Source organism: Bos indicus, chromosome 18 (genome assembly GCF_029378745.1).
Source record: "Bos indicus isolate NIAB-ARS_2022 breed Sahiwal x Tharparkar chromosome 18, NIAB-ARS_B.indTharparkar_mat_pri_1.0, whole genome shotgun sequence".
NCBI classification, from domain to species: Eukaryota; Metazoa; Chordata; class Mammalia; order Artiodactyla; family Bovidae; genus Bos; species Bos indicus.
Genome location: NC_091777.1, coordinates 15,939,403 through 15,955,311, shown reverse-complemented (window position 1 = coordinate 15,955,311; position 15,909 = coordinate 15,939,403). Strand labels below are relative to the sequence as shown.

At 52.4% G+C, this 15,909-nt stretch overlaps 1 protein-coding gene across 1 annotated transcript in view; it reads right to left on the bottom strand.

Annotated features, from left to right (window-relative positions):
• GPT2 (glutamic--pyruvic transaminase 2) overlaps positions 1-15,909 on the bottom strand; it is a 34,710-nt gene that overhangs the window by 15,730 nt on the left and 3,071 nt on the right. The window contains exons 3-6 of the mRNA XM_070770511.1: positions 11,186-11,275; positions 8,990-9,098; positions 4,685-4,818; positions 2,307-2,550 (exon numbers count right to left, since the gene is read on the bottom strand). Coding sequence (XP_070626612.1) covers positions 2,307-2,550; positions 4,685-4,818; positions 8,990-9,098; positions 11,186-11,275 — 577 coding nt within the window. The remainder of the gene's footprint in view (positions 1-2,306; positions 2,551-4,684; positions 4,819-8,989; positions 9,099-11,185; positions 11,276-15,909) is intronic.

The following is a 15,909-nucleotide window of genomic DNA, read 5'->3' as shown; positions in this document are numbered from 1 at the left end:
CTGGCCCGGGACTTCAGTTGAAACCAGGGGTGAGGCGCCCTGTGGGGGACGCTCAGCTGCTGGGCACTGACTGGACCTGTGGAAGGCCACTCCCAGGATAGGTGCTTCCTGAGGATTCCAGCCCAGAGCAGAGCTGGGTCATGGCCTGAGGTTCCCATGACGACGACGTTGATTCAAGCATGCTGCTTTACCCTGGACTTCACAGGTCCACTCCCTTCAAGCCTCAAGGTGAGTTTCTGTCTCGAATCCCAAAGAGCCCTGTTAGCCACTAATATCCCACTCCATGTCGACACCTTTCAGACAAAGTGGTCACAGTGTGTGGTCCAGACGAGATACATGGTCATCACAGGTAGGTCTCCATTTTCCATCCTCCATCCTCCAATAGCTGCTTTTCACACATTAAGACCCCAGAGGGGAACTGCCTGGTGGTCCAATGGTTAAGACTTGATGCTTTCACTGCTGGGGTTCAAGTTTAATCCGTGGTCAGAGAACTAAGATCCTACGGCTGCATATCACAACCAGAAACTAAAAAAAAACCTCAGAGAGCAAAACTAGCCTGAGCCTGCTTGTAACTTATTTTTTAGAAAAACTGCTTGTTGTTGTAGTTCAGTCGCTAGTCTCGTCCGACTCCTGCAACACACCAGGATTCCCTGTTCTTCACTATCTCCCAGAGTTTGCTCAAACTCATGTCCATTGATTCAGTGATGCCATCCAACCATCTCATTCTCTCATTCTGTTGCCCCCTTTTCCTCCTACCCTGGATCTTTCCCAGCATCAGGGTCTTTTCCAATGAGTCAGCTCTTCACATCAGGTGGCCAGAGTACTGGAGGTTCAGCATCAGCTTCCAATGAATATTCAGGGTTGATTTCCTTTAGCATTGACTTATTTGATCTCCTTATAGTCCAAGGGACTCTCAAGAGTCTTCTCCAGCACCACAGTTCAAAAACACCAGTTCTTCAATGCTCAACCTTCTTTATGGTCCAACTCTCACATTCGAACATGACTACTGAAAAACTGCTTATATTAATACCACACTCACATGACCCCCACTTTGACCCCAAATAGGAAAGTCTCTGGTGCAGTTACTTCTCCCCAGACAGCCAGAAGATATATGTAAGCTTCTGGTCAAGAAGTTACCAAGCCTACGATATAAACTAGGTATACAGAGTATTTCCTAAGATATAGGATCTACTACTCCAAGTTTGGGGCCAGTAGCATCAGCATCACCCAGGAGCTTGTTAGAAATGCAAATTGTCAAGTCCCACTCCAGGCTGATTATATCAGAATATCTAGATGTAGGGCCCAGCAGTTGTGTTTTTAACAAGCTGAAGTTTTAGAAGCATCATCCAAGGGCAGTGCTTCTCATCCTCAGTTACACAGAATATCGATGCCTGAGCCCCTTCTCCAGAGATTCTGGGGTGTGGCCTGGCCGCTGGCATTTTTAAAAGCTCCCTTTTTGATTCTAATGTGCAGCCAGGATTGAGAACTCAGCTTTGTCATTTTCCTACAGTACCCTGGTTAGGTCCCTCATCCCTTCCCCCAAGCAGTCGGTGTGAATAAACCAGGCGAGCAGCTGCGCCCATTTTCTGCACCCAGGAATTCAAGTGGAGCTTTCAGCTGATTGAAGCATCATTTGATGTTCCCAAGGAGCAGATTCCACAATCAACTCCACCATGCTTTGGCCCTGACCCAGTTTATCTCAACAAAGGAGGAGAGAGGAGCCCTTGTTCTCGGCATCCAAATAGCATCTGGGGCACATGAAGCCAGCAGCCTGGAAAGATCAAAACAGCCAGAACTGTGCATTTTTTTTGTGAAGAAAAATATGCAAAATTAGGAGAGCTTTCCAACTTCTGGAAACAGGTTTTTTTGGTTTGCTTTTGTTTTTAATATGGCATTTCCTTTTCAGGCCTCAAAGTACACAGTAATGCTGTGTCAAAGAAAAACAAAAACGCACACACCAGCAAATCTAAAAACTGGTTCAGAAAAACAAGTAGGAGTAAGGGTAAAATTAGGCCTATAATTAACGGTGATGATTTGTGTGTGACCTCAAAGAGTAGGTTCTTTGTACATGGACGAACAGGAAAAAGAACTGGTCTTAATTACAATACAACCCTGCCCAGGAAAATGCCTGTATTCCTAAGATGGCTGGCAGCCAACTTTATGATCTTATGTTAGCAAATCTGGAGTTGGATTGGGAACCTGGGAGCAAATAAGACTTCATTATTTCTTAGCTCTTTAGCGTCCAGACATCCAATACACCAGCCACCCTGCTCCCCAAGAAACTGGCGAGGAAGTAAAGCACAGACCTGTGGGGTTCCCGGGGTTGATGATGCACAGCACCTTGGGGTTACAGTGCTCTTTGGCCTGCTGCACGGCCCGCCGGAGCTCGTTCACATTCAGGGCCCAGCAGTTGTCCTCATCCAGGTAATAGTTCACCTGGATGGCATCGAGTTCGGAGATGACCGCTGAGTAGAGTGGGTACTGCGGGATGGGGATCATCACGCCTGTCCGTGACTTGCCGCCCCCGGAGACCAGGATCTTCAGGATTGTCTGCAACAGAGAAGTCACGTCTTACAGGGTCACTGCTACTTTCCACGCCCAGGGGCTGAACAGCGGCAGAAGCCAGAACACCCCAAACCCCGCCTTTCACCAGTCACCCAGCGCCTGCCTCCAGCACAGCCACACGTGGGTTTCTGAACTCCCCTGAGTCTACCTCTCCTCCTCTGTAAAATGAGGTCTGCTACGAGGAATAAGCAAAATGTTTTAAAGCTTTTAGCACAATGCATGGTACCTAAAGACTTAATACCTGTCAGTATTTTTAAAAGAGGTCTTTTAAAGAAGTAGCCCAAAAACTAGACCTGCTCAGAATTATTGTGACCTCACCCCTGAAACTCATTATATATGTCTGGGGTGCAGCCTGGAATCTGTCTGATCACTAACTTATCAGAGCCCAAGGCTTGGAAAGACCAGTGAACAAAGGAGTGTGAAAATGGGATAAAATACCCAGCTTCTGCCACCAGGTGGCGCTTCAACCTGGCTGTTTCCAAAATTGAATGAGCCCTAGGTTTACAGGATTCCTGAGAAATCAGGCCTGGGGAGTCCTGTGGGGCATTAGTGGGGGTGGCAGTAATTCACTGAATTCATAAGCCCAAACTCTTCTGGGTGAGTTTTACTTTTCTAAGCCTTACATGAAGACTTAGCGCCTTTCTCAGGCTCAGTTCCTTGCTACAACAATGCCAGTGCAACGGCTTGATTCTTTTCACTAAATCTTGAAGACTCTTCCCCACACCTGCCTCTGGAACCTCTACCCATACCTGGGCTTCTCTGGGAATGGAGAGGCGCCGTGATGGCAGCATACAGTGGAAGATGCCGTGGCTGGGGGCCTGAGTCCAATACTAGAATCTCCAATGCCTCAAGAGGCTCTTAACAGCAGGCAGACCACCTAAGGTTTCTGGGCCTCAGTTTCCTCCCGGGCTCAAGGAAGAGTTTAATGCACTTGAGAGGCTTCAGCAAAGGACGAAATCATTTAATAAACATCCGAAACAAGAGCCTTGGAGGTCAAGAGACACAGACAAACATAACTTATTAAAAGAAGGGAGGACAAGTGAGCGGATGGCCCCCAGAACTGACTGGGCGTTGGGGGAGGGTGCTGGAAGGGAACAGGCTGCAGGTGAACCTCAGACCACAGGTTCAGCCCCTTCTCCTATCGACCCCTTGATACCAGCCCCTCTTCACCTCATCCACGGCTGATGCCCAGCCCAAGCCGCCTCTTCTCTTGTCTCCTAAACACTCTCACATCTACTATGCTCCCTCCTGCCACAGTTTAAGCTTAAGAACGTAAATCTAATTATGACCCTGTCTGCTTCAGATCCTTCAGTGGCTCCCACGGCTCTTAGGACAACAATACCTTAGGACTCAGGCTCCACCTGCCTCCCAGCATGTTGCTGGTAACTGCCCCTCCCCACATGTGCTTGCCCCACAATGCTCCATTTCCAAACATGCAGCCTCCTTCCAGCCCAAGGCCTCAGCATATGTTGACCTTCTGCCCTGAATCTGTCCCTCCCTGCCTCCCTGAGTTCACATCTACGCAGTCTCCAGATCTCTATCTGCTCAGCCTTCCTTGGAGAAACCTTCCTGCCCTCACCAGCCCCAGGTCAGAGTTCCTGCTGCTCCCTTCTGTTAACACTTTGTCCTCATCCAGAAGAGAAACTGAAAGCTTGCGATCTGACATGTATTTATGTGCTGTTAGTGCTAGTCGGATCCAGTACTGATGTCTAAGCAGAGACCAAATGTGTTTGGTTCCCCATGACTTCCCCGCACCTGGCACAGTGCCTGGCAGAGGAGAGACAGCATATATGCTGAGTAAGAGAAAGGCTGATGCCAGGAAGATCACTCTCAAGTGCCCTGTGACTTCTCCCAGCTGGAGGAGGGAAACTGAGGCTGCAGGAGTGTCCAGGTTCACAAAGACTTAACACAGTAAGGAAAGCAGGCTACCATTTCTCTAAAAGCTGCACCACTTCTCTAAAAGTTCAGGTGGGGCAGACAGCAGGGAGCAGAGGGTGGCCAACCTCTCTGCCCAGGCCTGCCCCCCTTTAACAGCCCACAGGCTCACGCATCGGCCCTAACGCGCAAGGCTGTTCATGTGGGTGAACAGTGAGCAACAATGAGCCGCTCCGACACGTACAGAAATGCCGTCACTAGCTCCAGTGGTCAGGTAAATGTTATCCGGGTCTGCAGGTACACCGCCATCTCTCCTGGTGATGTAGGCAGCTACATCTTCACGGATACAGTTGACGCCCTGGCTAGCACTGTAAGAGCCTGTAAGACAGCAAGCAAGACAGTGACTAGAGGGAAGATCTGGCTCCATGCAGTCTGAGATATCCATATAATTAACTGGGGGTGGGAGGCTGGGGGAGGTCAAGGAGTCTCAGTGGTGCCCTATTCCCACGACTCTAGGTTCTGGAATTGTGGCAAGCTGCTTAACCACCTGTCTGGGCTTCATCCACCCATCCTGTCATCCCTCCACCTACCCAAGCGTCTGCCCACTCATCCAACCATTCGCTCATCTGCTATCCATCCATTCATCCACACACCCACTCACCTGCCCGCCCACTCACCCACCCATCTGCCCGTCTGTTCATCTACCCACCCGAACCTACTTATACTTCAAGCATTATCCCAGGCCCTGACTTCTAACCAGTTAAATGGTGCTCATACCTGCTCTACCCACCCTGCTTGGCTTTACATGCCTTCCACGACAGCACGAACCATTACAGCTGGGACTGCTATGGTTTTATCACTGCTGCCTACACATGGTTCCAAAGAACTTGACAGAAGGGTCACCCCAAAATGGCACCACCTGCCATCCCAGGAATCTAGAGCCCTGACAGGCACTAACCACAGGTTCTTTGGGGCTGCTGGGCATGACGCACCTACCCTCACCCTATGGCAACAGCATGCTCAGGCCGCCAGTTAGGAGCCAAATCCAAACCACCAGTTAAAGTGAAGTTCAAAAACAGCGGTGACCACTTTGGGCTTGGGAGTATTTTCGGCAAAGGGGCACAGAGGGGCCTTTTGTGGCGCTGAGAGCGTTCGTTGTCATGATCTGGGCACGGGTTACACAGGCGTGCACGCACAGGTGCTGTACATTAATATCTGTGCATTTACTGTAGGCATACAAATGTTTTCAGGATGTCAGGCCACTACTTACGTTTTTGAAAAAAACTGAAAATAGGTGCCTGCACATGCACAAAATCTTTCTAGAAGGAGACTCAAACTGGCGAGGCGAATTCTCCGGGGACATGAACCAGGAGGCTTGGGCTCAGAAGTGGGAGGCAGATCTTTCACTCTATATTCTTTTATCCCATTTGAGTTTTATACCACATTTAAAGAAAACCAGCCAACTTCCTCCTAAGGACTGCAACAGCACCACCAGGAGGCGCCCGGTTTAAGGGCCTGTGTAGCACTGGGCTGGCCTATCCCCTCGGATAATTGTAAACTAGGGCGTGGGAAGTGTAGCACTGGGCTGGCCTATCCCCTCGGATAATTGTAAACTAGGGGGGGGAGTGTAGCACTGGGCTGGCCTATCCCCTTGGATAATTGTAAACTGGGGGGAGCGGCACCACTCCTCTAAGAGTTCAGGTGGCAAACATTAACACGCACCAAATCTGGGTGGAGAGTAGAGTCCTGTCACGTGCTTTGGGGGTACTCGAGGGCATCTGCAGACGCCACTGTTAGAGAATCCTCCTTCCACTGGGTGTCTTGATATTTCCTGGGCTCCCGAGCCCAGAAAGCTTCCCGTGCTGTTTCCCTCTGCCTTCTTTCACTGCCCTCTGCTCCACTCCATGGGGCCTGGCCACTTCCACACCAGCTAAGCCTCCTCTTCTTCCTGCCTCCAGTTCATCTGCTTCCCTGCATTCCCAGGCCTTTCCCCACTAGCAAGCTCTCTGTTCCTGCCGGCCACAGGCTTTCCATCTTCTGTTTTGTTCTGAGGTACCCTGATTCTTCAGAGCTCAGATCTAGACTCTCAAGAAGTCTGAGAAATGGCTTCACCCCAGCCTTTCTGATTTCTCCAGTTACCTTCCACAGATGAATCCTTGCCTCCCCATGTTGACTTGCAGGCAGGAACCATCACCTATTTCTTCTGTGCATCTCTGCAGCACCTACCCCCAGCTAGGCCCGCCCCACCAGACTCCTGTGTAGGACACTCTGCCCTGAACCCGACGGCAACCTGCCTCCCACAGTCCACAGATCAGCGACAGCTGCCAAATCACCCAGCGTCATCGCATCCAAACCCCTTCACTCAGTCACACTCAGCTCCTAAGCCTCAGGGCCTTTGCACACACCATTTTCTCTGTCTAGGATTCATTAGCAGATACTCTTACTCATCCTCTACATGGACTTGAAACACTTTCTCCTTAAACCCTCCCTCTCCATTAGAATCCCTTGTTCAAACCCCATAACTGTCTGCTTGTTCACCAGGAACTCATGAAAACTGGGAATTATGTTTTTGTCTTAATTCTTTTCCATGTTTGTTTCTCCCAAATATGACAGCGAGTCATGAGCACAGAAACTCCACCTGCCTTCCCCAGTGTCCCTCAGGGCCTAGAGCAGTGCCTGGTCCACAGCCCGGGCTCCAAGAGGGGCTGGAGGAGGGCGTTCTCTCCCATCTCCCGCCACCCCCAGATGTGTCTAGGTTTCACCTCAACCCCACTTAAGATTCAGGACACAACCTGAGAACTGGATTACTCAAACAAAAAATAAATGAAGCCCCAATAAAAAATAACTTTAAAGGGCATGATAAAAACACGTCCAGGTGAGCCCCTTTATAATCCTTCCTTGGGTCAGGGTGGCCCTGGGCGTAGCTTCCGTTTCCTTCATTTTTGTGGACAGTGCTCAGGTTACCCAAGCCTTCGCTGACAGAGCGCCACTCCCATTGTTCCACCCTCTGCCAGAACACTGCCCTTCCTCCCACAATGGGCAGAAACAGGTAGTGACCGCCAGGGTGGGGCTTCTCCACACGTGACAAGCAGCACAAACAGCAACTTGCCTGCAAGCCCAGGAGGTGGGTACAAAGTATCTCCTAGTTCAAGGATGAGGAAAGAGGCTCAGAGAGCACTTCCCTCACCCATCCTGCTGAGCTCCTCATACAGAACGCAGACAGGCCTGACTCACATGGACATGGCCTTCCCACATCATTCCCCCAGCCCTACCTGGCTGACACAGAAAAAACTTGTTGATGAGGCTTGTCCCTGGAACAAGATCCCTTCCCAGTTCCCCAGACATTCATGCAGACAGCAACCCCCCTCCCCCCACCTCTGGGTTGCGCTTCCTGGAGCCTCAGGCCGAAGGCCACGGATCTCTGAGAAGCGCCTTTGGATCTCTGAGAAGCGCCTTTGTCCTCTGGGCCAGGCAGAGGGTGCAGAGGGAAAGAGCCTGGAGGCCGGGCCTCTGAGCTGTGGCGCTGCCCTCTGCCAGCTTGTGGTTTAGGCCTTGCCCCACAGGGTGCTGGCCCACACCCCACCCAGGCTGGCTGGCAGGGAGGCAAAGGGCGGCGGGCCCCTTCCTGAGAGGGACACACGAAGGACACAGGCTTGGACGGAGGGCTGGTGGGGTGATCACAGCCAGGAAGGCTAAGCCTAGTGATGTCCATAAAGGGACAGAGCAGAAAGGGGAGGGGAAAGGCAGGGAGGTGACGGAGAGGCCGAGGGCAGCTGATACCCTGCTGAACGAGCCACAAGAATCCCTGTCCCAGGTTTTGGAACATTCAGGCAAGCTTCCTAAAAAGCCCTATGGACAACTTCTCCTCAGGACAAGGGGAGCCGGATTCCCTATGTATTCCACTGGGCAAAGGAATGAGGCAAAAATAAACAAGAAAGAGAACATGAGATGAGAACAAAGAGCCAGCCGCCCAGGGGCTGGAAATCCACCTCAGCAGGGAAGGGAGAGAAGATGCCTTCACATCCACAGGGCCTCCCCACTCAGAGCCCCCTGGGGCTGGGCGTGGGCTCTGGGCACAAAGGGGCACAGGCCGGTGTCAGGAACACAACACACACGTGGTGGGTAAGGCACCTCCACAGCGAGGAAGCCACCAAAGGGGGCCACAGCGGAATGAGAAGCCGGACCAGCTGGGCAACGTACCTCCTTCTGGCCTCCCGGCTCAAGCTCAACCTTCTGCCCTGAGGGTGCGGTGGGCTCAGCGTCACAGCTGGCTCCCCCTGGAAACCCCAAATCCTGCCAAATGCAGACTCTCGAGCCTGAAGTGCCCCCAATCCACCAAGAGACACACTGACCCCATCAGCTCAGCAAACAGGAGGCTCACAGAGCACGGACAAGGAGAGTATTTTTCCCTGACTCAGCCTGTCAGCCACCCCACACACATTCACACACTCGCTCAACGCATAACCCGCCGTGAGGGGCCCGGCCAGGCCCATGCTGGGAACACACGTTCTTTTCACGCCCGCTGGGACCTGGCAAGTCGGGGCCTCACCCAGGCTGTTCCCACCGCAAGCCTGTAGGATGCGCCGGGCTCGTTTCTTAGCATCTTCTGGGAAGCTGGGGCTGTCCAACAGGTTCGGGTAGGTGCACAGTGCCATAACCTGGGGGAACAGAGGCATGGGCTGGGCTCTCCGCAACCTCCCACCCCAGAGGGGCACAAAGGATGTCTCTGAGGGGCAGTGTCACCGCTGGACTCTCCACGAGGGCCCCCGCCTGTGGGGAGGGTCTGGGGACGGGTGGGGAGGAGGATGCTCTGCAGCGGAAGGGAGATGGTGAGAGGCAGGGTCCCTGATGACCTGGGCTCGGGCCAAGGGTGGGCCACCAGAGGAGCCAGGGAACAAAACGAGGCTGCTACTCGGCCCAGCTCCTCCATAAAGGCCAGCAGCTCACATAGCCAAGGCCATAGAACCAGGGGTTCCAGAGCAGGGAGCTGGGACTGAGCAGGCAGGTACACCCCAGCTGACAAGACTGCAGAGACCCCCCTCCTTACAGCCTGAGCGCCCCCCCATGCCCCGCCCCCACCCCTCCTCACCATCACCCCCTTTCCTGGCCAGAAGTGAAAACCGAGTCAGCTTTTTCACTTCTGTAACAGAGAAAATCACCCTAACCTCACAAATTAAGAGGATTACGCAAGGAAATGTTTGCAAAAGTGTCAGTAAACCCCCGCTCAGCAGGCAAGTCTAAGCTGGAAGCTTAGGAGCAGTGCCAGGAGAAACGAGATGAGGTGGGGCTCACGGCTCTGACACCAGCTGGGGGCTTCGGGCAGGCTCAGGCTTCTTGGAGCCCGGCTTTGCCTCAAATAAATTTGTGCAACGGGCGGTGACCTGGCTTGCCCTCCCGCTCTGGGGCGCTTATGAAGGCTGGAGGAAGCCAGCACCAGGTGGCAGAGGCTGGGTCCGCTGTGGCCAGCAGCAGGGCTGGATCTGGGAGTGTGCCAGCCAGTCAGAAAAGGCTGAGGCAACAGGAGCCTGTTCACACCCAGAGCCCCAGGCACGTGTGGGGAACCTCTGCAGAGCGAGGCCACTTTGGACCTCTCCTCTCCTAAGCTATGTGCTTCCAGGACAAGCTTTCAGGACAAGCAGGATGCTCTAACGTCCTCCCACCTCCACCTCCCGCGCAGAGCCACTCTGTCTGGTCTGATCCACTTCCTCATCATGGGCCCAGCTTGAGGCCTCTGACACTCACAGGCAGCTGGCACACTCCTGAGTCAGCAGCAATGCCACGGGAGTCCATTCAGTGGACGTTCCTGAGGTCATCACCGGCCTCAGTTCTTCTCCCCATACCCTGTGTGAATTCCCTGAGGGCCTGCAGGCTGAGGCCCTGGGGCCCCCAACACCTGCCATCCAGAGAGCAGGGCAAAGTTTGCCGCTCCTGTGTGCCAGCCCCTGTAGCAGGAAGTACCGGCAGGAAAGGAAGACCGGGGTGTTCAGCACTCAGCTTTCCTGCTGGCCTCAGCCTACGAACCTTAACCACACAAAGACCAAATTTTGCTCCAGTATTGGCCCCATTTCCTCTCTAGGAAAACGCCTTCCCCACAGCTGGTCTCCAGCCTCTATCTAGCAGATGCTGTGGCACTCTCCCACCTTTTCTTTTCCCCCAAGCCCACCAATCTCACAAGTTGGGCCCATGCAGCATCTTTGCAGTTGGCACTCAAACTGAAACACGGAAATGTGCCTCTTGAAGGCCGTCATGTTCATCATCTCATGGAGGTCCCCAGAAGTCCTCTGTGGCAGTGCTCTGGTGACTTCCACTTGTCCAAAGCCACCCAGCTGATCAGCAACAGAGCCAACACTCAAATCTGGGGATTCTCACTTGGGAAACCATATCTAGATCCCCACGCACCACCTCCCAGCCTTCATCTACTCTCTGATGCCCTCAGCAACCCAGGTCCGAACGCAGCATCCAGGACCATTCACCTGGGAGTCTTGTACACTACAGCGACCTCAGAATGGGCTTAGGGATTTTAGACAGCCTTGGAAGGAAGGGGAGGAGCCTGCTGGAGAGAACCAGAGGAGCCATCAGGCGCTGGAGGGGGTTGCTGCTTCAGTGGCATCTCCCTGTGGGATTCTAGTGCCTGCTGGGTCTTGAGGGGCTGGACAGGCAAGGAGGAAGAGGCAATTTAATAGGCTTGGCTGTCAGGTTGCCTCCCTGCTACCCCAGGGGCTTCGGTTCCTGAGGGCCAGCTCACCTGTCGCAGGAAGGTGATTGGCTGCTGGCCCATGGCCTGGGCATCCCCGATGTTGGCACGGATGACCTCAGTGAACGGTTTTTTGATACCCTGAGTAGAGAGAATGCAATAGGTGGTTACTTAGGGATTCTCAGACCCTAGATTTCAGAAGCCGAGCAATGGTCAACAGGACATTAGTAAGCAGCCCTATTCTGAGCCTTGCCAGGTGCCAAGTGCTTGATATGCTTGGTCCCATTTAACCTTCACAACCACCCCCATGAGGAAGGGCTTGTATTAATCCCATTTTATAGATTGGGAAATTAAGGCTTCAAAAGGTTATCCACTTTCTGAGAAGGCTAGAAGAACTTCCCTGGGCTGCCAGAGAACCCTGAGGCAGCTATAGGTCCATGCTGACCCTGGGGCAAATGCGGTGGGAAGGAGGGAGGGGGTCAGCAGCAGAAAGCATCAGGAGAGGGTCCCACAGCTGCCAGCTCCACCTCCACCCCTAGGTGATTGATGGGACACTGCAGCCAGCCTTCCTGCCAGAAGACACTGATCCGCAGGGACCTCTCGGGGGTCATTCTCTTGCAACCCTGTCTTTGAAAAATGAAGAATGTGGACTGAGCTTCATACTGAAAAGAAAAAAAAAGCATCAGGGATAAAGATGTCTGGTTGAAGAGCAAAAGTGAGGCCACTGCCTGAGCAATGTGTTTACACAGAGCAGAGATGGCAGAGAGAGAAGGAACTCGGAAACCGTAGCAACAACATCGCTGGGAAGTGACTATGGGACACCCTGGCTGCTGCAAAGGAGAAAATATGGTTTGGAAGGAGAACTGTGGGGATCTGGAAATATGGGAGCTCCACACAGTTCCCTGATAAATCCAGAATTAGCCACTATAAGAGAATCAACCGCAGGTTCAAGAACCTCCCAGAGCAGCTGAAAGGATTATCTGAGACAAACAGTATGAAAGCACTTGGCAGAGTACAAATATCATGTTACAAAGCTGGACCAGGAGCAGGACTGCAAGGGTCACCGTGGGGGAAGAAGGCGGTGCGGCAAGGGGTGGCCTGCGCGGAATGGCCACCTTCCCATCTCCAGCTGCCCTGTTCCCAAAGGCATGCTAAATACAAATTTTAAGGCTACAATTCTATGATTCTGATACTTGTCTTCTCCGTTTCACATGTGTGAATAAAAGCAACTTTAGAAAACGTTCCCCTTTTTAACTCAGTAAGACACACCTTAAAGTAAAGACCAGTGGGCTTAAGGAATGAACGCAGCTGCCAAACAAGCTTTCTTGACTCTCATTTGCCACCCCTAAGCCCTCCCATATGGAATTCTCCAGCTGCTTTAGGAGCCAGGAGGCACAAGGGGCTGAGGAGGGCACCCCAGAAACAGCCCTGTGCTGTGCTCAGTCACGTCGAACCCTTTGCAACTCTCTAGACTGTAGCCTGCCAGGCTCCTATATTCATGGGGATTCTTGAGGCAAGAATACTGAAGTGGGTTGCCATGCCTCCCTCCAGGGGATCTTCCCAATCCAGGGACTGAACCCACATCTCCTGCACTGCAGGCAGATTCTTTACCATCTGAGCCACCAGGGAAGCCTGGAGGCAGCCCTGGACTTCCATAAACCAGGCCTAATGAGTCGAAAAGCTCTGTTTGGGTTGAAGGGGGTAGAATTCCCTTCTGCCCTTTTCACCAAGTTCTTCAGGGCTGGCAAATATGGAAAGACATCTCGGGGTAGGGGGTGGGGGGTGGCAAGGAAGGGGGTAACACTGCCTATTGCCCAGGACTGGGCCAGGGGTGAAGTCAGACACCCTGGAGACAGGCTGCAGGGCGTGTGGCCTCAGGGCTCATCCCACAGGCTGAGCAACCCAGGCCACTGTGTGCAAAGGGTAGGACTCCCCCACCCACACTGGCCTGAGCTCCTGGCGTGGGACCCTCTGTTAGTCTGACTCCATCGCCATGGCCCCCTAGGCCTGGCCAGCTGAACTCAGGTGATTTCCACGGTGTGGGCACAGTCCACTCTTTGGTGGGGAGTAAATCTGTTCACGGTCGAGGGCAGGACATATACCATAGCTGTGGGCCCTGGGCCAGCCCCATGGAGGGAGAAAAATAATCAGATCCCTGGATGTTCCTTGTCCCCTCCACCCTGCACTGCTCAATCAACTCAAGCAGCCTGGGAGTATGGAGCATCTCCTTTCTTGGGTCTGGGTACCCACAGGCTCCAGATACTTTGCTATGATGGATGAGCTAGTGGGTGGGAAACTGCCTCCTCTGAATGGACTGGGCTGCCCAGCTAAGGGCCACCATACAAAGGAGACTCCTGTATCTATGTACTTGAGTTCTACGTGGGTTGGGAAATACCAAGGAGCCAGGGGCAGACTTCTACCCACAGTGACTCATCCAAGTCTGGCAAGCACACCCAATGGAGACCTCACCTCAGCCCTGCCCCCAGGAGCCAGCCAGGGCAGCACGTAGCTTCTTAGTTCCAATTCCTAGCATCCTAGAGCCCACGTGTCTAACTCACCCACACACATCCTGCCCAGAGCTGCCTCACCGGAGGGCACTGAGATGAGATCCATCGCAGGGGCCTCCCTTCCCACCATTCAGGTCAAGAAAGGCTCAGGGAGCAGGCCCCCAGGCTCTGGAGATGGCATATTTCAGAAGGTGTTATTGGGAAGGAAAAAGGAAGGACAATGATAACGCCGTTATCATTGTTATGACTGTCCTTCCCAGTTCATAGGTGCAGCATTCGAACAATGGACAATTCCAACAGGCACAGGCATTTTCCTCAAGGTAGGGGTGGCTCCTGTCATTTCATGCGACATGCCAGTGGGGAGGCTTGGTAGGATGGTTACTCCCCAGAGAACCTCCCTTTCATTCACGAAAACTTATGAATCATGCTCTGTGACAGAAGTGGGCAACATCGGAGAGGCCACCACTTTCAGAGTGCTGGCTGATGAAGAAGCAGGCTCAGAGAAGGGAGAGAGGGCACAGCTGGCCCCAGGCCAGAAAGGCCATGTGAAAAGACCTCAGGACCAGTGAGCAGCACTGGGGCAGACATGAAGTCCCCCAGAGGGCTCCAGAAGGAAGTCTCAGGGACAAACCCGACTAGCCTCCAGGGTCCTTGAAAACAGCTGCGCTGCATAGCAGAAGAAACGAGACTCAGCACAGGGTCTGGCCCTAGCCAACGTGACAAACAAACCTGGAAGAAACTGAGCCAAACCTACACAGGCCTGAGATTAAGAGAAGGTGGGAACTCCAAGGGCTGAATTTTCTAACCACGGAAGCGGGGAAGGCTGGACGAAAGGCTCCTGAACTGTGGGAGGGTCAACCGTAGAAGCAGAGATTTGCAGGGCAGAGCAGGGATGAAAGGTGAATGAGCTCCGAACAGTATAATTTAAGGCAGCAAGCCTAAGCTGCAGGCAGGAGGGAGCCAATCCCACAGAGCGCATTCCTAGACCCAGAGACTCAGAAGGAAGGCAAGGAAAGAGGGACCCTCGGCACCTCTCCTCCAGGCAACTCTCGTTAGCTTGAAAACAAGACCCTGAAGAGTTCTGATTGGGAAATCCCCTGGTGGTGCAGTGGCTGGGACTCCACGCATTCACTGCTGAGGGCATGAGTTCAATCTCTGATTGGGAACTAAGATCCCGCAAACCACACAGCACAGGCCAAAAAAAAGCCAAAAAAAAAAAAAAAATGAGAGCAAAACTAGTCTTTGCTTTCTCATAAAGTTTTTTTTTTTTTTTTTTTTTTAGAAAAACTGCTTATATTAATATAAACTCACATAACCTTTTGACCTAAAACAGGAAAGTTGCTGGTGCAGTTATCTCTCCCCAGACAGCCAGAATCCTGATAGGGTTCTAGCTATTCAAACCATCATCACTAACCATCTCCAACTCGTCTTCAGTGGAAATAAATTGGCCCTATTTTACAGAGGAATAATTGAGGCCAAGGTGTTCTGAACGATGCGAAGCCCACAGCACATAAAGGCAAAGCCCAGGATGCAGGTCCCTGGTGACTTGGGCAAGGCGGATGGATGGAGGGTTCATCCAAACGGAAGCCTATGTTACAAATTTCTTTTATTCTACGCTCTAAAGAAAATAGCCTATGAAATTTGCTTGTGCCTCACACATCCAGAGTTTCCACTCTTAGCTAACTATCAGCAGGTGCTCCAGCATTCTCCATTTTCATCTGTTTCTCGGTGCAGCATTCAGTGATTTTAATATATTCAGTGTTTCCCTTCATGAATGTTTTGCCCTGACTCTGTGTACTTTTTACAAACAAAAGCCATTCCTGTCTCCACTTATGTCAACCTCCTTTCCTCCTCCCATAAAACGAGGGAAAAGGAAGTCGGTTGAGGAAGAACTGACAGATCTTTTCAAAACTCCTACTAATGGCAGTTTATTTTTAAGTGCTGCTCCCAGGGAACACCAGGATCTGAAAAGCTGATAGGTACTCCCCCTTGGAGCTGCTGTCAGGGAGAAACAGGGCCTCCCTGACAGCACACAGACCAGGCTGGAGGAGAATGGCCCCTTTCACACGCTCTTAGCCAAGTGCCCCTCCTCCTCAGGCTCTCCTGAGCATTTTCCCCCACTCCTACCACAATGGACGGGACTTGTCTGGCATGCCACGCCACAGGCAAAAACCAGAGCCACGTGTCCAGCCAAACAGCCGGTACTGTTAGCATAGCACCTGGTGAAGTGATTCCATAAGGCAGTACAAGGCCTTCAAATGGAGAAAG